Raw genomic sequence first — 23,728 nt, 5'->3', positions numbered from 1 at the left:
GGCAGCAGCGATCTCAGAAATCCACCCAGAGGAGGGAGAGCTGCCCCTCCCCAAAGCGGTCAGGAACGGAGCCCCTGGGATCCTCATTTTGGGCTATTACTTCAGCACCAGACTCCCCTGCTGTCAGAATCTTCTGGATACATTAGAGAAGAAAGCATTAGCATGTTGTCAGCTAGTGGGTGCCATAGTTTGGCTCTGTGACCTAAGGGACAGGTCAGTTGTGGTAAAGGGGCTCTGTCCATTTACCTTTGGGGAATATGTCAGCCCATTTCTTCTTCCTTTTTCCTCATCTGCAAAGGGAAGTTAATAAAAACTCCACCTCAGGGTATAACCCCACCGTTTATAGCTTTTTACTGTATTTTTCTTATTCCTTTTTCCTTTACTTCTTCCTAAAATAATATCAGAGACATTAAGATAGATGCTGATATATATTTATTGACATAGAAAGAAGCCTACAACATATATTATTTAGTGAAAAAATACACTTTAGAACAGCACTTATATTTGATCACTTTTATCTATACATATATCTATCTGGGTACATAGGTATAGGGAACTATCTAGAAGGACATTCATCACAGGGTTGACAATGGTTATATAAGGGTTGGAGGGTTTGGGGTTACTTGTACTTTTTGTACTTCCCTTTACTGTTTTAATATTTAACAATGAATTATACCAGTTTCACAAAGAGAATAAAGCCATCAAGGAAAGGGGCACACACAGAAGGTAGACCCTTGGGCAGCAGGGGATTGGAAGCAAGGACGGAGGTCAGGCCATCTCCCTCCACTGTGCTAATATTCAAGACCCTTTGTCTTCCATCCCAAAAGAAAGCCACCTTGTGGATTAATTCATGCAGTTAGAACCACCACCCGCCATTTTTCCCATTGCTGCACTCTGTATATAGGTTAGGGTTCATTTAAAGCTGGGGACTAGCACCTCACTGTGGCTCAGAAGGGTCACTGGGTTCGCCAGGGGCCTCTCTTGACCCCTCCTCCTCGGTATGTGTCAGCTCCTGCAGGGTGATAATCAGGTTCTCAAACATCTGGGCCTTGTTGCTCTCATTGTCACAGGTTTCCTTTGAGTGGCCCTCCTCTCCACAGTACGAACAGCGGATTGTGTATTTTCGCTTCCTGGTTCTACGCATATCCCCAGGACCATCATTCTTATACCCAGAACCCCCGCTGGTACAAGGAGATTGAGCCCGGGAATTGTTGGGGGAATCAATGACTAGCACTTGATTCCGAGGTCTGGCCCTGCGTCTGGGGGGAGGAGAACTCGAGAATGAAAGTGGAGGGTCCTGAGACTCCACCAGGATCACATCCTCATCTGAGTCATCATCGGGGGTATCATCTATCTCTATCACGTTGCAGTCGGCATTACCGATCACTATGGGTGGGGAGCCCCCAAATGCCACTGGGCTAGTTGCCCTCTCCACCATTGACTCAGATCTCTTGGCCCGCTTCCGTTTAATAAAAGTGTCATCCCAATCCTCTTCCTCCCTTATCATTCTGATTAACTCCAGGAAACTGGGGAGACGCTCCTGCTCATTTGCATACATCCTGAGAAGATTCTTCAGCCTGAAGCGCAGGTCCCCATTCAGCTCAGCCCCTAAAAGGAGCTGGTGCAGGCGACTCTGGTTTGCATCTTTCTGAGCTATGATCCCTGCCTGAATAGCGTTCTGGAGCTGCACCTCTAAACGGATCACGTAAAGGGAGGCTTTCTCCCCTTGTGCCTGCAGGGTGTTAAAAAATCTACCATGAGCGGTCACACTGCTTTCAGACTCCCCAAACACCAATTTCATGGCGTGCAAGAAATCTGCCACACTTAGATTGGGGTTGGCCGCCTGCAGCAAACGCATGACCTCCCGCGCGGGGCCCCTCAGGGTTTTCATCAAGCGCTTGAGCTTTTCCTCCTCAGACATATTCCAATCTGGTAGGACCCCATTGACTTGGGTCAGCCAGTTTTCAAAGGTTTCTTCCCCCTGGGCTGGCACCACCCTCCCCGAGAACAACTTCATGTTTCTCTCTGCCAAGTTGGCCATTAAAGGACCAAGACTTCTCTCCAGGGACCTTAGCATAGAATGGGCCCAAGGTGGCAAGGGTGCGTTCTGCCGCCGGCTGTTACCCACGCGCGCAATGATGCTAGCCATGACGGACGATGACCGCGTTTCTGAATGTAACAAGATGCTCAGGCTTTTTAGAAGAGCCTAATCTGCAGGCGTGCTGGGGGGCTCTGCCTTCCTCTTATCTCAGTAGGAACTGTAAAAAAAGAAAACAAAACAAAAAGCGGGAGGAGGAGTTCATAAGGGACCGGCTGCAGCTGTATTCTCTCCCTTCCTGAATATCCTGCAGTACATTTTATATCTGCCCACTGCCCTAAAAATATCCTCCAGAAGACTGGCAATTACAACCTCACGGAGCCAGCCGGTGTCTCCGGGTTAGCAGGGTGCTTTTTACAGCCTCATCCATCCCCTCCCGCCAGTCCTTCAAGAGGGACGGCAACTGTTGCTTCTAATTCTAAGTGTAATAGTGTATGGAGCTGATATTGGGCTCTCAAAATAGAGCACAGCGGTCACAGATTTGTGGGAATAAATAAGATCTCATTAACCTCTTGGTCTCCGGTCTCAACCACACCCCTTTCTTAAAGTCCCCTCTCCCCCGCCCCATTATTTTTCAGATTCTTACAGGAGCTCAGGAGCAACCGCGCGCCTTTATTTCACTTCCAGCTTCTGCAACCGGTGGCCTCCGTGAGAAAGCTCGCCTCTGGGGTACGGTCGATCGCTGTCCACCGGGGGTCGCCGATCCGGGACCTTAGGGCGTCAAGACTGCGCCGCCGCAGAGGGCAGGGCAGGGAGGGAAGGGTCAGAAGCAGCCGCATCCCTCATCCCGCTCCCTCCCACCCCGCGCCCGCCCCCTCCCCCTCCCCTCCCCCTCCCCTCCCCCCTCCTCCTCCGGCAGCCTCCGTAGTACCCAGACGGAAAATTCCTTCTCCCACCTCTGAATAACAAGCCAAAGCAAGCCCCCCGCCCATTACATTTCCCCCGGGAAATCGTGCCCTACCAGCTCTGCAATCAGCCGTACAGAATTCAAGTTCGGATTCGGCTTTGGTCGCCTGCCACGGAGAAAGGGAATAGGAGTTGGACGCTCACACCCACGTATTCCTCCCCCAGGAAGGGATGAGGAGATGCAAAGGGGTTCAAGGCAGACACTTCGCGATTCTCCCCCCAATACTAACGCGCCCCTTGCCACTTCCCCCCGAAAACGCCCCCCCTCTCAATCCAGGCGAATCCTACCCATTCGGCAGCAGCCAGTGGAACCCCACCTCCTCCCTCAGCGCAGCCGGGCCGCGGGAGTGCTCCTCCCCCTGCCGCACAGTCCTCGATTTCCCAAACGGGGAGCCGCTCAGTCCTGGTAGGGCTTCCCCTCCTCTCTCCTCGCGGGGCAATCGCGCCCCCTTCCTTTACCTGTGTTCCGCTGGTGGGCAGCGGACGCTCCGGCGTTGACAGCTGTGATCCCGCCTTCAGTCTCCGCGGCCCTGCACGGGGAGAGGACGGGCGCCTCCTCGGCCGCTGAGCGACCCAGGACCGCCCGACGGAGCTGCTTCGCACGGCCACCCAGCGAGTGGTAGCCGAGTCGAGGCAGCACGGTTCCCACGGCAGCCGCGGCTGCTTTTATCCTCTGCCCCCCCCCCCGAGACAAAAGAGCGTGACGAGCTGGCAGACGGGTCCAATCAACGGAGCGCGGGGGCGGACTCCCCGCGCCGCCTCGGGCAGGATGCAAATGTGCGCCGGCGGCCGAGGGGCGGGGGGCGGTGACCAGCAGGTCCCCGGGAAGTCAAGCGCAGCTTGGTTGCGGGAACTGGAGGAGTTTTCGAGTCTTCCCCTCTCCCTCTCGTCCTTGCCTCAACCCTGGGCCTTGAAGGCAGGTGCATTAAACATGAGGCGGAATGGAAATCAAATAAGCAATAAAAGTTCTTCACCTTCGTAGAGGGGGAGTGGAGAAAAGAAAAGAGCGTTAGCGCTTTCTTTGTGCAAACAGCTCGCACAGACTTTTTTTTTTTTTTTTTTACTGTGAAGGAGGTGGCAGTACCACGTCCATTTAACAGTGAGGGGACTTGGGCACTCAGGCTCTTAACCAATACTCACTAAAGTATGCGTGCAAGGCTGGCTGCCTCAATCATTTTGGGGAGCTTGTTGGAAATGCAGATTCTGGGCCCGGCCTCTGGGAGATTCTGACTGACGAGGGCTAGAGCTGGGGGTGGGATTTTGTATTTTTAACCAGCACTGTAGTTGATTCTGAGGTGTCAAGAGGATGGTGGATAATAGACCTGCCTCCAGCGTATCTGTTCACAGCATACCTATGGTGAAATGCAACGCCAGGGCAGATGTTCCTCCTGGAGTCCATGATCTTCCTGAAATTGTATACAAAGATTTTGGACTCTGTAGGAGGCTGAATAATGTCCACCCAAACATATCAAGTCCTAATCCCTGGAACCTGTAAATGTTACCTTATAAAGTAAAAGAGTTTTTGCAGGTGCGGTTAAAGTAAGAATCTTGATGTGGCGAAGATTATCCGGGATCATCTGAGCGGGCCCCAAAACTGACCACAAGTGTTCTTATAAGAGAGAGAGGAAGAGAGAGGGCTGATGCACACAGAGTAGGAGAATGTGACGTGAAGACTGAGGCGGACATTGGGGTGGTGTGGTCACAAGCAAAGGAATGCTGGCAGCCACCAAAAACTGGAAGAGGCAAGGAAGAGAGTACAGCTCTGCCCAGAGACACTGATGTTGAACTTCTGGCCTCCAGAACTATGAAAGAATAAATTTCTCTTTTTTTAAACCACCAAGTTTGTGGTGATTAATTACAGCAGCCATAGGCAACTAATACAGACTCTGTATTTTGCCGAGTCCATAGCTTTGTAGATATTTTTAAAATATTTATTTATTTATTTTGGTTGCGCCAGGTCTCAGTTGCAGCAGGCAGACTCTTAGTTGCGGCATGCGGGCTCTAGTTCCCCGACCAGGGATCGAACCCGGGTCCCCTGTATTGGGAGCACAGAGTCTTACCCACTGGACCACCAGGGAAGTCCTGTAGATATTTAAATAGTGGTTAAAAGCCATTCCCCTACAATCTTTCTTCATTCATATTTTCCTCCTTCCATTTGTACTTGAGGACGAAGTGCAAGAAACGAAACACAATTTGATTACACACAGCACAGCTCTCTGCTACTGATACAACTCTTCCATTTCTCAGCTTGAAGACAGGTTGCTAGGCTGCTCTTCTGTGAGCTAAGGACAGGTTGAGGGGACCTGTCCTTCGCGGGATTTGGCATCACTGGCCTCAGAGGAGTAACTCCATGGAAATAGCATGCAGGGCAGTCCGGAGTGAATCGGCGGTGAAGCCAGCGGCTCCATGTATTAGGGCGCTGGGGCTGCCATAACAAAGTATCACAGACTTGGTGGCTTAAACATCAGAAATTTATTTATTTTCTCACAGTTCTGGAGGCTGGAAGACCAAGATCAAGGTGCCCACAGGGATTGGTTTCTCCTGCCGCCTCTCTCCTTGGCTTGCAGATGGCCGCTCTCTTGTTGCCTCTTCACAGGGCCATCCCTCTGTGTGCTCAAGTCCCTGATGTTCAAATTTCCTCTTCTTATAAGGACCCCGGTCAGTTTGGATTAAGACCCACCCTATCAGCCTCATTTTAACTTAATCACCTTTTTAAAGTCCCTATCTCCAAATACAGGAGAGGTATTGGGGGGTAGGGCTCCCACATATGAATTTTGGGGGGATGCGTTTCAGCTCACAACACTCTATTTTCCCTTACTTCTGGTTCTGGGAAAACATGTCTCCTTTCCTTCATGTAGAGTGTGACTAGGAGGTCCCTGTGGGGCTTTTGGGGGTCAGAGTGGTGGCAGCATGCACTGCACAAGTGCAAAGTTGTTGCTGCTTCTTGTTCTTGACTGCTGACATTTGGTGCTTTTTTTCTTTATTATTATTTTAATTTTGGCTGTGTCGGGTCTTAGTTGCCGCATGCGGGATCTTTCACTGTGGCCCGCGGGCTTCTCTCTAGTTGTGGCATGCGGGCTCCAGGGCACGTGGGCTCTGTAGTTGTGGCGCGTGAGCTTTGCTGCCCCGTGTCATGTGGGATCTTAGTTCCCTGACCAGGGATAGAACCCGAGACCCCTGCATTGGAAGGCGGATTCTTTACCACTGGACCGCCAGGGAAGTCCCTTGACTGCTGACATTTGGAAGCAAGTGAACGATCTGATGTCCTTTGGCTGCTGTTGGGTTCCTCTTTAGCCTGCTAACGTACGTCACCTGCTCCTTTCTGCTTTCTTATTTCCAACCCCAATACTTAGAATGCCTTGGAGTAGACCATCTCAATTTGGAGATGAAGCCCCCTCCATGTCAGGAGTGTGGCCTTTCTCTTGTGGACGGAACAGTGGGGGGGGGTGGCAGAGGGTGGAGGGTGGTGGAGGTAGAGAGAAGGCAGGCTGGTCACCCGGCAGAGTCAAGGGTGATGCTGGCGGTAGCTAGCTCATGGGTTACCTTCAGACTCCTCCTTCGGCTCACCAGTGCTGTGAAATCTGACCCTAGCCTCTCAGCACACCCTTGTTCTGAATTTAAATAGCTTCATCACCAAATCAGGTGATCTGCAGTTGGACATGGTGGCATCATAAAAGACAAAGACTAGATCTCAGAGCTCTGACAAAATGTTGGAAGGAAATGGATTGTGTATCAGGTGCCTGGGTGGGGTCATTAGAACAAAGACAGGGTCACTCCCTGTAGGGCTAGGGGAAGAATGTTGGATAGTGAGCATCCCTGGTCTCATGTTGCCGGGTGTCGGGGGACACTTCCAATTGCAAAGATTCAGCTCTGGTGGCTCTAAGGAGGCCACATTTTATTTTCCAATTGCAAAAACCGAAAGCTTAAAAACCTGTAGGTTAGGAGCTAAAGCTTTCAGTTGAAACAGTATTAGCTACCTTCGGCTGCCTTCCTCCTCTGTGCCAGGAATTTTCCCTCTGTTATCTCATGTAAGCATCTCCAGCAACTTTGTTGAGATAGACATCATTCTTTCATCAAAGGAGCTGAGGGCATGCAGGCACTTCACACTAGGGCTTTGGCTCATCAGAAGTCAAAGCTGGGATGGGGATGCTTCCAGGAGACCCTGACCATAATAAACTGGGACCCTGAGGGCAGCATCTTTCATGAAAATCTTCAACAAGAGGGTGAAATAAGGATATTTTTAAACAAACAAAAACTAGGAGAGTTTGTCACCAGCAGACTGCACTAATGGAAATTCTAAAGGATGTACTTCAGGAAGAAAATGATTTTAGAAGAGCTAAGTGCAGGAAAGAATGAAGAGCAAGGAAAGTGATAGTATGTGGACAATGTAAGTGAACACTGACGACAGAAGGAATCATAAAAACGTCTATTCTGTTTTTTAAAAATAAACTTAAAGTACCGTACAATAAGAAAAGACGTCGAGGGGCATAAATGGAGTTCAACTTTTCTAAGGGCCTTGTATCATATCGAAAGTGATTTAGGTATTTATTAAATTTATACTTTGATAAGGTAATTACGTATGTAGGAATTAATAGGATGTAACTATTAAAATAATAGCAACAGAATATAAATTTCCAAACTAGTAGAGAGGGAAAATAATTGAATAAAAAAATTCTGAGTCAATTTTTTAAGTCAAGAAAGAAGAGGTTAAAAAAACATAGGTGGAAAAAAAAATAGGTGGAAATAATACAAGCACAAAATAAAACGATAGCTTGAAACCCAAATATACTAATAATTTTATTAAATGTTTGTGGGCTAAATGCTCACGTTAAAAAATATTGTCAAATGGGATTAATAAATACACCCATATGCTGTTTAAGAGAGACTAATCCAAAATATAAGGATACAGATAGGTTGACAATAAAAAGATGGAGAGAGATAAATCATGCAAATAACAATTAAGTGATAGAAAACTTGTATACCTGTGTTTGTATCAGACAAAATACACTTAAAAGCAAAAAGCATTATTAGAGATATAGAGGGTTATTTTATAATGATAAAAGGTTCAATTCACCAGGAATGATTATGCACTTATAACAAAACCTCAAACTACATAAAGGCAAAGTTAACTTACTAAAAAGACAAATAGACAAATATACAGAATGGGAAGTCTTACCACACCTCTCTCAGTAGTTGATCAAGGAGAGAAAAAAATGTCTCTGAGGATATAGAATATTTGAACAATACAGTTAATAATTTGAGCTAATAGCCAATGTATAGAACACTGCCCACCAACAACTATAGAATACACACACAGAACATTTATAAAATTTGACCATATACTAGGCCAGAAAGCAAGTCACAATAATTTCAAAAAATTGAAATCTGATCATAATGCAAATAAGTTATAAATCGATAAATATAAAAGATAACTGGAAAATCTCTGTATGTTTGGAAATTAAGGTACACACTCTGAAATAACTGATGGGTCAAAGAGGAATGATAGTAGAATTTAAAACATTTGTAGTTGAACAATAATGAAAATATATCAAAACTTGTGGAATGTAGCTAAAGCAGTGCTTAGAAGGAAAAGTATCTTTCAGCAATGATGAAAGGCCAAAAAAGTTCATGAGTTAAGTATCCATTTCAAGATTTAAGAAAGCAAAAAAGATATGCCCAGCAAAATTAGGAAAACATGAAATGATAAAGATAAGAATATAAATTAATGACATAGCAATAAAGACAAGTCAAGAATGTCCTCTCTTGACACTTCTATTCAGCATTGTATTGGAGTTCTAGCCAGGGAAATTAGGCAAGAAAAAAGAAATAAACAGCATTGGATTGGGAAAAAAAGAAGTAAAACAATCTCTATTTGTAGAGGACATGATTTTGCATATAGAAAATCCTACAGAAACCACGAAAAAACTTCTAGGATGAATAAATTAGTTCAGCATGATTGTAAGATACAAGATCAAGACACAAAAATCAATTGTATTTCTATACACTAGCAAAGAACAATCCAAAAATGAAATTAAGAATGCAATTTAATTTACGATAGCATCAAAAAATAAAATATTTATGAATAAATTTTAGAAGTGCAAGACTCCTACAAGGAAAACAACAAAACATTGTTGAAAGAAATTAAAGATCTAAAGAAATGGAAAGATATTTCATCTTCATGAACTGGAAGACATAATATTGCTAAAGTGGCGATATACAGATTGAGCCATGAATTCAGTGTAATTCCTATCATAGTCCCAGTTGGCGTCTTGGTAGAAGTTGACAAACTGATCGTAAAGTTCATGTGGAAATGCAGGAGACCCAGAATAGCCAAAACAATCTTGAAAAAGAAGAATAAAGTTTGAAGATTCACACTTCCCAATTTCAAAAGTTATAAAAAGCTACAGAGTCAAGACTGCCTGGTATTGGCATGAGAATAGATATACAGATCAGAATAGAACAGAATTGAGAGGCCAGAAATAAACCCATACATTTATGGTCAATTGATTTTTGACAAGGAGAGCAAGACCATTCAGTGGGGGAGAAGAATAGTTTATGCAACAAATGACACAGGGACACCTGTATATCCACATACAAAATAATGAAGGTGGGCCTCCTATCTCATACCATGCACAAGAATTAACACAAAATAGACCATAGACCTAAATATAAGAGCTAAAATGATAAAACTCTTAGAAGAAATCACAGAAGTAAAAATTTGTGACCTTGAGTTAGGCAAAGACTTCTGTGACACCAAAGCACAAGCAACACAGGTAAATTAGAAAACATAGATAAGTTAGACGTCATCGAAGTTTAAATATTTTGTGCATCAAAGGACACTGTCAGGAAAGGGAAAAGACAATCTATAGGATGAGAGAAAATATGTGCAAATCATATATCTGTATCTAGAATATATAAAGTACTTTTATAACTCAATAATAAAAAGACAAATAACCCTATTAAAAATTGGGCAAAAGATCCGAGTAGACCTTTCTCCAGGGAAGATATAGAAATGGCCAATAAACACATGAAACCATCACAACCAAACACAATAAACATCATTAACCATCAGGAAAATGCAAATCAAAACCACAATGAGATACCACTTTATACCTACTAAGATGTCTGTATAACCAGTGTTGGGAAGGATATGGAGAAATTCGAATTCTCAAATATTGCTGGTGGGAATATAAAATAATACAGCCACTTTGGAAAACAGTCTGGAATTTCCTCCAAACATTAAATGCAGAATTACCATACCATGCAAAAATTCCGCTCCTAGGTGAATACCCGAGAGAAATGAAACCATATATCAACATACAAACTTGTACACGAATGTTCATAACAGCATTATTGGTAATAGCCAAAAAATGGAAACAACCCAAATGTCCATCAACTGATGGATAGTTAAAAGGAATGGAGTTCTGATACACGCTATAACATTGGGAACATTATGCCACATGAAAGAAGCCAGTCACAAAAGGCCACATATTGTATGATTTCATTTATAGGAAATGTTCAGAATAGGCAAATCCAGAGAGACCGAAAGTAGAGTAATGGTTGCTGGGAGTAGGGGAAGGAGGAAAAAGGGGGTGACTGCTAATGGGTACAGGGTTTCTTTCGTTGTTTTTTTTTTTTTGGCTGCACCACGCGGCATGCAGGATCTTAGTTCCCAGACCAGGAATCGAACCCGTACCCCCTGCAGTGGAAGCACGGAGTTTTAACCACTGGACCGCCAGGGAAGTCCCCAGGGTTTCTTTTTGAGGAGATGAAAATGTTCTAAAATGATTGTGATGATGATTGTACAACTCTGAATGTATTTTTTAAAAAACACGGAATTGTACACCTTAAAAGGATGAATTTTATGGATGTGCACTGTATCACAATAAAGCTGTTTTAAAAAAAGAATACTTATGGTATGGATCCATTTATGTAAAGCTCAAACACAGGTGAGACTATATTGTCCAGACATGCATTCAGAGATGATAAAACTAAAAGAAAGCAAGGAAATAGTAAATATATAAATATTAAATAAATTAAAGTCAAGATAGTGATTACCCTGCAGGTGAGGGAGAAGTTTTGATTGAAAAGAGACCTCCAGAGGGCTTCCCCAACGTTCTACTCCTGACCTTGACTGGTGGTTACATGGGTGTTTTTTTTCTATTTTTTAAAATGTATATACGTGCTTTATGCACATTTCTGTATAAATGCCCTATTTTGAATAAAACAATAAAATTAAACTCATTCGCAGGAGTTTATGTGGACTACACTAAATTGTTAAAATGTTGGACTGAGCCAGGTTATTTATTCCAGATATTCAAAGAAAAGAGTTGCTGTATTAAGTGTCCGTGAGATTAAGAGAGGGTGTAGAGGTGGAGAGGGAGTAGGGTAGAGGAAGAAAGAAGAGTATTTGACTTTCCTAAGAAGTACTACCCCTTGGGATCCTGAGCAAAGCACTAAAGGTGGGGTAATAGTGGTGAAGTATCCAGGCTCTGCAGCCAAAGCAACTAGGTTCAAATTCTGCATCTGCCACTTAGGTCTTAGTTTCTGACTCCTCCTGTGCCTCAGGTTCCACGTCTGAAAAGGCAGTTTATAATCACATCTAGCTTAAATGTTATTGTAAGGATTAAAGAGCTAACCCTTGTAAGGTCTTGACAATGGTTTTTGACACACAAGTGCTCAGTAACTATCATTTGTTATTATTTCTTCCTAAAGCTCTTAATAATGTGAAGAAATTAATTCTGAATCCCTGTTGTATGTCTGCTATTGTCCTCCTTTCCATTTCTCGTAGATATGAAAATATTAAAATTTCATTTAAAAAATCTACATTTCTGACGTTTCACTCTTTCAGACTGGTTCTGCTTCCTCAGCCCAAAGGAGTAGTCAGGTGTTAGACGTATGCCAACTCCCTTAATCCTCAAACATATCCTGTGAATTGCTACATTCAATAGAAACTGACACTCAGAGAGGTTAAGAAGCCTAAAGTTGTACAGCTTGGAAGAGATAAGGTCATGTTTTGAAAACAGGTCCATCTAAGTCCAAAGTCCTTGCACTTCCCACTGCATCAGGTTGCCCTGGGGTTGAACATAACCATTAATCCACAGGATTAATATACTGGGCTTGATTGTTTTTTTCTCTTACCATTGCTAGTGTCAGAGTTGGCCCTTTGTGTAGCTAGAGTAGCCAGCCTCTTCCGTAGCCTGCTGTTGAAGCAGCTTCAGTGTTCCGTTAGCCTGAAACTATTTCCCCTGACATGCTCTATAAACAGGTCAGCCCTGAAATAATAATACTAACATGTATTATGTGCTTACTGGGCCAGGTACTGGTTTAAGTGCTTTGCATGCATTAACTCACTATGTCTCCAAACCCCCCCACCCCCGCAGGATGCAGCTCTTATTATTCCAATTTTAACAATGAGGCATCTGAAGTTCAGATAGATTTTGCTATCTTAATTTGGTTCAGGTCCAATATGTTAGAACATTTAAGACATTATGTTCCAGTTCAAGTGAGTGTATATGGAGATTTTAAAAATTGGTTTAAGGGCTTTCCTGGTGGCGCAGTGGTTGAGAGCCTGCCTGCCAATGCAGGGGACACGGGTTCGAGCCCTGGTCTGGAAGGATCCCACATGCCGTGGAGCAACTAGGCCCGTGAGCCACAATTGCTGAGCCTGCGTGTCTGGAGCCTGTGCTCCGCAACAAGAGAGGCCCGCGCACCGCAATGAAGAGTGGCCCCAGCTTGCCGCAACTAGAGAAAGCCCTCGCCTGGAAACAAAGACCCAACACAGCCATAAATAAATAAATAAATAGATAAAAATTTAAATAAATAAAAATTGGTTTAATTCTTAAAAAAATAAAAATGAAAGAAATCAAAATCTAGTATTTCAAGAGTTCAGGAAAATTAATATTTCTTTATCTACTTATTTCTATTCTTTTCCAAAAGGGGCAGTCTAATTTGTAGTTATTTTTTTTAATTAATTAATTAATTTATTTAGTTTCTTTTTGGCTGCGTTGGGTCTTTGTTGCTGTGCACGGGCTTTCTCTCTAGTTGCGGCAAGCGGGGGCTACTCCTCATTGCGGTGTGTGGGCTTCTCATTGCAGTGGCTTCTCTTGTTGCAGAGCACGGGCTCTAGGCACGTGGGCTTCAGTAGTTGTGGCAGGAGGGCTCAGTAGTTGTGGCTTGCGGGCTCTAGAGCGCAGTCACGGTAGTTGTGGCACACGGGCTTAGTTGCTCCGCGGCATGTGGGATCTTCCCGGACCAGGGCTCGAACTTGTGTCCCCTGCATTGGCAGGTGGATTCTTAACCACTGCACCACCAGGGAAGTCCTTGTAGTTATTTTTTATCTCTATTTCTATGTTTCCTGATTTTCTGATTGCTGTTGTTGTAATTATTATTTTGATTTTAAACACACACTTTTCACTTTAATTGACATGCCAACTCAAGGTTAAAGATTCTCCTAGGGATTGTCTGTGTAAAGCTTGGAGTCTCCCTACTGCACTATCAGTCTAGAAGACAGAGGAACCAGGTGGATGGCTCCTTCTTTGCCCGGCCTTGTGGGTTCCATATTTTTTAGAATAGTTAACTCCTAGCTAATTCTGACTAATCCTTCAAATTTCAGCTTAAATGTCACATCCTTAGAAAAGTTTTTACTACCCTTCAAGACTAGGTCGGATTCCCTTGTTACCTGCTCTCACTGCATCATGAACCTTTCCTTCATAGCAATGATCACATTTAGTATGATTGTTTTTCTGTCTTTACAGTTAGACTGTAATACAACTTTTTGAGGGGTCCCATCTGTTTTTGCTCCTCAATGTATCCTCAGTACTTAGCACACTATAGTCACTCAATAAATGTTTGTTGAACGAATGAACGAAAAGATGAAGGTCCAGTTCCATTACAGAAAAGGAGGTTAGCAAAAGAAAACATCAGCGAGTAAGTGGTGCCCCTGCAGGCAAAAAGTAAGATATTCTACAGCAGTATCAAAAGTCAGAGCCAGCCAGTGACTCAATCAAAGCCAGGGATTTGGTGGGTCCAGCAAGGAGTTGTGGTCCAGGCCAGAACTTTGGTCAGTAGCTACAGGATAGCAAGAGCAGCAGGAAAGATCTCAATTCAGTGCTGGGATGCCAGACTGGAAGCAGTCTGTGGTCAAGGTCAAACCCTTCTGGAAAGAAAGGATGCTACAGAACACATGCCCCCATGGTTTCTTCATTGGGGACCGAGAAATCAAGCTAGCTAAAAAGAATTCGAGGGTGAATTCCCTGGTGGTCCAGTGGTTAGGACTCGGTGCTTTCACTGCCATGGCCCCGGGTTCAATCCCTGGTCGGGGAGCTAAGATCCCGCAAGTCGCAGGGCGTGGCCAAAAAAAAAAAAATTCCAGGAAGAACTGTAAAAGACTTTTGAGAGGCGAGGTCTTTCTTGCTGGCTCCAAAATATGTCCCCTGTCACTAAGCGGCTTTCGCAAAGCTGCCATTACAGATTCTACATGCTGCCCCCAGATGGCAGCAGTGCGTTAGTCTTGAGCTGGAAGGTACTGGTGAGCGCTCCGTCTCGCTGGGAGTCCCGTGACTGCCCCATAGTAAGCTTAGATTTGGGGTTTCCTCACCCTGTGCCGTGAAGTCTTGCAATGCGTCTTCTTCTGCGAGTGCGCGCCCCTCCCCCATTGGTCTTTCCCCGGCGCCTGGCTCCCGCGACCCCAACTCTTGAAGTCATTCTCCTCTCACTGCCATCCCTGAGTGCCCTCCACCCCGATGGAAATCATGACCCGATGGTTCCCTCCAACAATCCACGTCAACATGTCCAGAACAGAATTCTTACTTCTCATCCCCCCCATCGCCGACCCCCCACTCAAGCCTCCACTTCTCTCTATCATCTTAAACATCTTCCATCCATTCCTGGTGAGCCCACCTCTAAAATATTTCGGATCTGCACCCTCCTCTCCAATTTGCCTGGCACAGGAGATCCTCAGCACCTCTCGACTGAGCTCCTAACACATCTGCTTGTCTCCATTATCTTCCCCCACAACCCAGCCTGACACCATGATCTGTGCCTTCACTCAAACTCCTCCAAGGATAAGAATGTCCCCTTTTGTTAATCTCATCAGATTCTACTCACACTTCAAGATGCAGATCAACTAGCACCTTCTTTAAGAAATTTTTCTATCACTCTTTTCCCTGCCTGTCTACAGCACTTTATTTGGACCTCTTTTTATAGCTCTAATTTTTAACATTCTGCCTTGCAGATTATTCATTATTTATATAGATGAAGATGTCCCTCCATCCCTCAGCCCAGGGTGGCAACTGTGTGGCACAAATGCTTCAACTCATCTCCCACCGGCACACAGTAAGAGACATCACTATTCGATCCTAGCTGTCTTGCTACTGGGCCCAAATTCAATCTCAAAATCCTTCTCGAAACAGTACTCTAGGCAGAACTGGTCCACAAGATTAAACAAATTTTCCATCCCTGCCCCAGACTATAAGAAACATTAAGACAGAAAGCATGTGCTATTCTTTGAATCCACCACTGCATCTTGCACATAATCTATACTCATTTCAAGGCTTCTTGAATGAATGAATTTAAAAAGTGGAATGGAGCAGACCCTGGCAGCAGCAATGCTGCTGCCAGATTCCACAGTTCAATTTAATCAGCTTTTTTTTCACTCCAATGTATCTACTATATCCTGCTGGTGATAGACATGGCGTATATCAATATTTCCCAATGGTATTCAAAGCAGCAACTTACTGAAAGCTGAATGACTAAGTGTACACTCAGCAGGTTTAAGAAGCACATACTTAACCATGCATAACTTTTCTCGGCCTAATAGTCAGACCCATAAGCCTGTTTTTCTACCCTGCTTTCAGATTTTCAGTGCACTTAAAAATATCATGAAGGGGTTGCACCATTTTGGTCTTAATCCATGCTGAAATGCTCTTTCAATATCACATTTCCAATGTGCTTATATTGGTCCTTATCCTGAGGGAAAAAATGATACAACACACATATGCTTTGTACTGCCATATGCAAAACCATTCCCTAGACATATTACAAGTTGGCATTTGGTTGCATGTGTGTGTGTGTGTGTGTGTGTGCTCATGCAAGCGTGCAGGGTTTTTTTTTCCAAGGAAACCTATGTGCTGGTTGTGTAAGAGCTTTCTAATTTCAAGGCCAAACTTGAGTTTTCACTTCTTTCACAGATGTCATACTGTTCTTATAAAGAATTTCCGGAGTCCAGTTGGACACTAAACTTATGTTTAGTCACAGCAATCTGGAAAGGAGAAAAAAAGCTACTTTGTGGTGACAGGGCCATATTCATTACTAGATGCCAACATGGTATGGTTTTGAGGGCCAACAATTGTTTGTTGCCAAATCCTTGCCCCTGCATATCACGAAGCATCAAGATTCAAAAATCCACCATGAGCCTGGTTGGATCCTGATTTGAACAAATTATAGAAAAAAAATTATGAGACAATTGGGAAAATGTGAACACTGACTGGATATTTGGTAATATTAAGCAATTATTGTTAACTTTTAAGTGTAATAATGGTATTGCAGTTATTTTTTAAATAAAAAGCATCCATAGTTTTTAGAGATGTATACTGATATGCTTACAGATGAAATTATATAATGTTTGGGTTTTACTTTAAAATAATTCATTTTGTGGGGGGTAGGGAATGGGTGGAGGTATAGATGAAATAAGATTTTCCATGTTGATAATTGTTGAAGCCGGATGATGGGTACATGGTCGGTCATTTATTGTAACAATCTCTCTACTTTTATGTTTGAACTTTTCTATAATAAAAGACTTTCAAAAATCTACCATGGAAGTGGTAGCATGGTCTTGGGGAGGCTCCTTGTAATATGAATCTTATCCAGGAATAATTATCCACAAACATCTTGGACTTCCTTGACCACATTAGCGAAGATGAACTGATCAAATGTCTTAAAATGAGGCAGAGGCCAAAAGGAAGAGGAAATGAGGCAGGGCGAGTCTGGAAAGAGAGGAAGTTGGGAAAGGCCTGGAACATGGACTCTTGCCAGAGTGGACAAGCCACTGCCAGCCACTGAAAGAGAGCATTTGGGGGCGGTAGCAGCTGGAGAGAGAATGCTGGAAGAAAGTAGTAGACTCAAAAGAGGGAAGGTATCTTGCATATGCATGCTGGTGAGGGCTAGTGGGATGCAGCTGGAATGTCAAAGCTGTAAGACAAACCCACCTTTTGGGTAGAGCTAGCTTTGTCTCCCCTCTAGTGCCTTTGGAAACATCATGGAGATAAGACATTTAGAATTCATTCTTAGTCCAATTCTCAAGTCAAACAATAACTCATAGAATCATTTTCTGTTTTTGTCTACATTTTCAAATCTACAAGTCTTGGGTCAGCTGCTGTTTTTCTATATCTGCTTCCACTGTTGTTCTAAAAACAATCAAACGTTATCATTTTATTGATTGTGGAGGTTAGACCGGAAGGGGCTCCTGTAGATCACCTACTCCTTTTCACAGGAGAGAAAACCGAAAGTAAGAGAAAGGAACTGACTTGCCCAGCATCGTGCAGTGCGGGGGCGTGGTAGGTTCTCAAAAAATATCTGTTGAGGGTGGAATTGTTAAACTTGAGTCTTGGAGAGTAAGCTGACTGTTCACTGGGTGGAGGGGGGAGGGGGCAGGGAAGGAAGTGCAGAGAGACGGGTTCTGCGCCCATGAGTCTTTCGACAAGTTCAGATTGTCTAACCATTGTTCTATTTGTGCATTTTAGTTAATGTTGCTGTGTATTAAAGAATAAGCAAGTCCTAATGCCCAAAGTATATTAAAAGTAGAGGTAGTGGGCTTCCCTGGTGGCGCAGTGGTTGGGAGTCTGCCTGCCAATGCAGGGGACACGGGTTCGAGCCCTGGTCTGGGAAGATCCCACATGCCGCAGAGCGGCTGGGCCCGTGAGCCACAGCTGCTGAGCCTGCGCGTCTGGAGCCTGTGCTCCGCAACGGGAGAGGCCGCGACGGTGGGGGGCCCGCGCACCGCGATGAGGAGTGGCTCCCGCTCGCCGCAGCTGGAGAAAGCCCTCGCACAGAGACGAAGACCCAACACAGCCAAAAATAATAAATAAATAAATTTTAAAATTAAAAAAAAAAAAGTAGAGGTAGTAAAATAATCCCTTAATAAATGCCCTTTTGTTGGTTTTTAGGAGTGTCTTCTGGGAGTGTCTATGTTAATCCACCTCTTGGAGCTAGATGTAGTCCTGTACTCAGCTGAAATGCTGGAGGAGGGGTAAGAGGAAGGGTGAAGGGGAGGGCTCTTGGCTAATATCTCCATATCTAAAAGTCAGTTTTAGGTTATAACCACAGGTCTATATGTGCATTTTTTGTAAAGTACCTATGTTTATTATGGACAAGGTTCATTCATTATTTTGCAACATCTAGGCTTTTTAGATGTCCTGAGGTGACAATGTATGATAAAAAGTAGAGCTAGTGAATTAACCAATTTGTAAATATCTTTGTTATAGTTGATAAAAAAGCAGCATCTTGGACATGGAATTGTTAAACCATCTCTGAGAAATGTACGTCAGGACTTGTTCATTAGGTTGGCAGCAGAGGGGCAGAAGGAAGTATAAAGGGAGGGATGTATGTGGATGTGTTCATCTTTATATTTTGATGATAACCATGCATGTGTGTGCATCTCTTGGCTGTACTATAGGAATACATTGTTAAGTAATTCAATGGAAACATGCCTCCTTGCTAATACTTTAATAGTTTAGATCGGATAATGAATCCTCTTAGAAGCATTATACTTTGTGTACTCTGTTGCTTCATGTCTCATTTTTAATGGAATATTAAGGGAATGTAGTATTTTAATCATAACTCTGACAATAATTTTATCTAGAAGCCTGTTGCCATTTTTGTCTTCTGTGAAATTTTTTTCACCAAGAAAGACAGGATTACATTTTTTTCTTCCATATTGAGTTGGTATAGTGTATTCTTGGTTATCAAGATACTCATAGCTTTGGGACTTTGAAATGGTAAATATTCATGATATGTGAAAAAGCATGATACATAACTGTATGATCTTAATTACATAAAAATGGATGCTTAGTTGTATAAATACACAAACGAGACCTAGAAGCACACATCAAATGGCAAACTGCTTGTGATGATGGATGACTTTGTTTTTTGCTTCTTGTGTTTTTTGGTTTCCTATTATGCACATGTTAACTTTTAAGAAATAAATGTTATTTTAAAAACCTTAAAAAAAATCTGTTGAATCCAGGATTGGTACATACTAGTATGACCCTACCAAGAAATTACAGCTGGCATCAGATCTGATTGGTTGGTGCCCATGTCACATAGTTTTAATATCACTCCTGGTTGAAAAAAATGAATAAATAAATAGAGAAAGCAAAGTTAGATTGTCCCTGACTTACAGGCTTTCTTCCTCTGTAATTCTAGTTCTGGTCTCCTCGGGGCGCCTACGTGCAGGCAGAGAAGCTCTTGGCTGTGAAGGTCACAGCTAATCCAAATCTCCTCTTGGGGCTGAGTTTTGTCGATTATCTGTTAGCCTCCTTAGTGCACTGCACTCCCATCCTGAGAAAATGGTTAGTTGGCCTCCAGACTACCTATTTTACTGTCAAGGAGCAGCTATCCAGCATTATTTTTCCAGTTTTTAATCTAACCCAGGGGTGAGGGGAGAAAGTGGATCTGTGTGGTTTTTTTCTGACAACTTGAAAAGTAAAAAAAGAAAAAAGAAAAACAGAAAAGGAAAGAAAGAAAAAAACTACTTTTGATTTTAAACATTTTTAGAAACATAAATAAAAGTTAAGATTTGAATTCTAACATTCTAAGATTCTAATATTGCTAACTAGACTTATACCATATTTTTTTTCTAAAACAGTGCAATTAGAAAATGTCATACCATTACAAACTCAGTACAATGAAGGTTAATAGTATAATAAGATACTGTAAAAGCAAGATATATTGCTGCCACTAGGATTGTCATTTTCACATAAGAAGGAAAAAGGAACTGGTGCCAGAATAACAGTACATACAATCACAGCCATCATTTTTTGACGTTCACTTCACATGGTTTATTTCATCAACATCTCAAAATAATCCTATGAGGTAGGTCCTTTTATCACCATTTTACAGATGAGAACTGAGGCTCAGACAGATCAAGTTAACGAAACCTCCAAAAAAGTAGAACCAAAAGACAATTAATTGAAACATGAGAGAAAGACATGAAAATTAAAGAATCAGTCCAGGACATCCAATATCCAACTAATAGGAGTTCTAGAAATAGAGAAAACAAAAAAGAAGATAGTATGTGAGAAACGTCTCAAAAATGAAAGATGAGTTTTTTGATTGAAAGGGCTCACAAAAGCCCAGCCCAGTAAATGGAAGAAGACGCAGAAGAAGGCATATCACTGTTAAATTTTAAAACACTAGAGATCAAAAGAGAACTTTTAAAGCTTGCAGAAAAAAAAGTTACATACAAAAAAAAAATAAGAAATCAATACAGGATCAGACTTTTCAAAAGCAACACTAGCAGCAAGAACATATTGGAATAATGTTTTCAAAATTCTAAAAGGAAATTGTTTCTAATTAGGAATTCTTCACTTGGTGAAAATGTTAATGATGTATGAAGATATATTCAGACACAGAAGGGTTTTATTAAAATTGCCTCCCATGCAATCTTTCTAAGGAAGTTAGTGCAGGATGTGGTCCAGCAAAACTAGGGTGTAAAGCAAGAAAGTGGACAAGCTGAGAGCTAGGAAACAGAATCTAACACAGAAGAGAAGCAAAGGGAATTCCCAGGATGACAGCTGGGAAGCGGGCCTAGAGGGCAACCATTCCAGAATGGATCAAGAGGGCAGCAAACTCCACTAGGGCTGTCTCCAAGAAAAAGAAATGGAACTCGTAGAATCGAGTATGACTAGATTACCTAATATGCTTGACCATACTGAGTGGAGTTTAATGGTTCTGATAGAAAGTTTGAGACTGAAGTCATGGCAGGTGCATAGCAAAACAAATCGAACCAAATGTACAGTGTGGGGAATATAGTCACTAGCTATGTGATATCTTTGTATGGTCACATACTGTAACTAGACTTATCGTGGTGATCAGTTTGAAATGTATAGAAATACCGAAGCACTATGTTGCGTAACAGGAACTAACATAGGTCAATTATAATTCAAAAACAAATAAACTCATGGAAAAAGAGATCAGATTTGTGGTTACCAGAGGCAGGGGGTGAGGGGAGTGGGAATTGGATGAAGGCGGTCAAAAAGTACAAACTGGCAGTTATAAGATAAAACAAGTACTAGGGATGTAATCTACAACATGATAAATATAATTCACATGGCTGTATGTTATATGTGAAAATTGTTAAGAGAGTAGATCCTAAAAGTTCTTACCCCAAGAAAAAAATTGTGGTTTTTTCCTATTTCTTTAATTTTGTATCTATGTGAGATTATGGATGTTCGCTAAACTTATTGTGGTCATCATTTCATGATGTATGGACATCAAATCATTATGTCGTATACCTTAAACTTATACGTGCTGTCTGTCAATTATATGTCAATAAAACTGGAAGAAAAAAACCAAACCAAATCATTTTGTTGTGCACCTTAAACTTATACGTGCTGTCTGTCAATTAAATGTCAATAAAACTGGAAGAAAAAAACCAAACCAAATCATTTTGTTGTGCACCTTAAACTTATACATGCTGTCTGTCAATTATATGTCAATAAAACTGGAAGAAAAAATCCAAATCAAACCGAAAGAGACAATTTGGGAAAAACAAAATAAAGGAAGTACAGTTAATGGCACTCTACATGGATCAACTGTGAGCAATAATTATATGGTATAATGCAAATATTGAATATTTAAACCAAAATGTGTTGTATTTGTGGAAGAGAATTATGAGTGCACGTGGTGTGTGTGTATGTGTTGGGACGCATATATGGAAGCTAGTTCCTCATCTTCCATAGCAGAAATTTAGAAATAGATAATTTCTAAACCTAAATAAAAATAAGAAATAGCATTAAGTATTAGGGTATTATTCCAAAGTAAAGAGTTATATGTCAAAAGAAACAGCTAAAAATGTTAAAAGCAGTTTTAAACAACACAAATTTATTAGCTCATACTTCTGCAGGTCAGAAGTGCAGCCCAGCATGACTGAATTCTCTGCTCAGGGTCCCACAAGGCTGAAGTCATGACAGATCGGCCAGCCTGGGCTCCTTATCTGGAGGCGCTGGGAGAGAGTCTGTTTTCAGGCTCATTCAGGTTGCAGGCAGGACGCGGTTCCCTCTGACACTTTCTACATGGCCTCTTCCAGTCTCAAGCCGGCAACAGCACTTTGGGTCCTTTCTGTGTTTTGAATCTCTCCTCCTCTTCTGTTTCCAGCCAGAGAAATTTCTCTGCTTTTAGGGGCTCAAATGATTAGATCCGACCCCCCCACATAATCCAGGATAATCTCCCCATTTTAAATTCTGTCATCTTAATCACATTTGCAAAGTCCTTTTTGCCATGTAAAGTAACATTTTCACAGGTTCCAGGGATTAGGGTGTGAGGATCTCTTCTGGGAGGAGGAATCCGGGGTAAGGAAGGGCGGGGCAGGGGACTGTTTTTTATAAGCCCTGTGGTACTCTTTGACTTTTAAAATTATGTACGTGTTTTATTTTGATCAAATGAAACCCAAAAAGTTAAATTCAATGACCAAATTTGCAAGTATTGAATTCAAATGGATTTTAGAGAATGCATCAGATGTAGTCATTATACAAGCAATCTGTATTATACAAAGTCCATTTTTGCATTTCTAGGCAAAATGACCTAAGGTCTGCAAAGCATGTTAAGAAATATTTGTTAGGCAGAGCCATGGCTGGGCCCTTGTGAAAATTCTGATTTGGGTGAACCACAAGGCTCTTCCAATGTATCAATTCCTTTGTTCTTACTGTTGTATTAAAGGGCCGACTTTGGTTATTTTTGGCAGTTACTGCTAATAGCTAACTACCTCCTATAGCAAGAATAAGAGGTGACCATAAACATATTTTCTTGATATGTACAACAAAAGTCATCATCTTAATTTCTGCAGGATGTCAGAATAGAGCTAATCTAGTCCAGTCTCATTTCACAGACGAGAACCCTGAGGCCCAGAGAGAGGAGGGGACCTGCCCGTGGCATTGCTAGTGCACGTAGCAAAGATCCTCACTTCCAGATGAGCTCTACGACTTATGGCCACTGTTATGAGCCTTGGATGGGATGATATATCACTGTCTAACATCTTCATTTTATAGATGGGGAAGCAGATGCAGATAGGAAGAGATACCTGCCCAAGGTCATTTGGAACTCCTACATTCTAATCCAGGTTTCTTTCCCTGTACAAAGTAGCCTCCCCCTGACTAACCACCTGATACCAAGACAAATCTTATTCACTTCTAAATTCCTAGTGCCTAGCACATTGCCTGGCTCATAGAGGAATGGACGCACGAATGAATCTTAAGACACTGTATAAAGCTCACTTTGCAATTAAATGATTTAAATTCTCAGTCTGTCCGTTGATAAGAAATTTGGCAATAATTTGAAATAAGATGTTTCTTCTTTAGCCTCCTTAGGACAAATAAGTACATCACTGGCTATATTATACAGGCTCTAAAGCCAGGCTGACTTGTTTTCCGGTTCTCTCAGTCACGATCTGTGTGATCTTGCACACATACACTCAATCATTTTATGTCTTGGTTTCTTCATCTGTAACAT

The 23,728-nt window shown here is 42.4% G+C and overlaps 1 protein-coding gene across 2 annotated transcripts; it reads right to left on the bottom strand.

Moving 5' to 3' along the window:
• Positions 1–436: 436 nt before the first annotated feature.
• On the bottom strand, positions 437–3,313 carry ZCCHC12 (zinc finger CCHC-type containing 12). Of its 2 annotated transcripts, none has more exons than XM_036839930.1 (3): positions 3,293–3,313; positions 2,685–2,824; positions 437–2,258 (listed from the first exon to the last, which is right to left on the bottom strand). In XM_036839930.1, the coding sequence occupies exon 3, from the start codon at positions 2,147–2,149 to the stop codon at positions 938–940; it is 1,212 nt and encodes a 403-aa protein (XP_036695825.1). In that variant the 5' UTR covers positions 2,150–2,258; positions 2,685–2,824; positions 3,293–3,313; the 3' UTR covers positions 437–937. The 2 variants fall into 2 exon arrangements, with proteins under 2 accessions (XP_036695825.1, XP_036695824.1); XM_036839929.1 differs by lacking the exon at positions 3,293–3,313 and adding an exon at positions 3,060–3,204.
• Positions 3,314–23,728: the final 20,415 nt, after the last annotated feature.

Source organism: Balaenoptera musculus, chromosome X (assembly GCF_009873245.2).
Source record: "Balaenoptera musculus isolate JJ_BM4_2016_0621 chromosome X, mBalMus1.pri.v3, whole genome shotgun sequence".
In the NCBI taxonomy this organism is placed as follows: Eukaryota; Metazoa; Chordata; class Mammalia; order Artiodactyla; family Balaenopteridae; genus Balaenoptera; species Balaenoptera musculus.
Note: the sequence above shows the minus strand (reverse complement) of the source record. Positions and strands in the feature narration are given on the sequence as shown.

Bases quoted from the DNA above. Each gene is read 5' to 3' on its own strand.
- ZCCHC12 (XM_036839930.1), bottom strand. From the start codon at position 2,149: ATGGCTAGCATCATTGCGCGCGTGGGTAACAGCCGGCGGCAGAACGCA.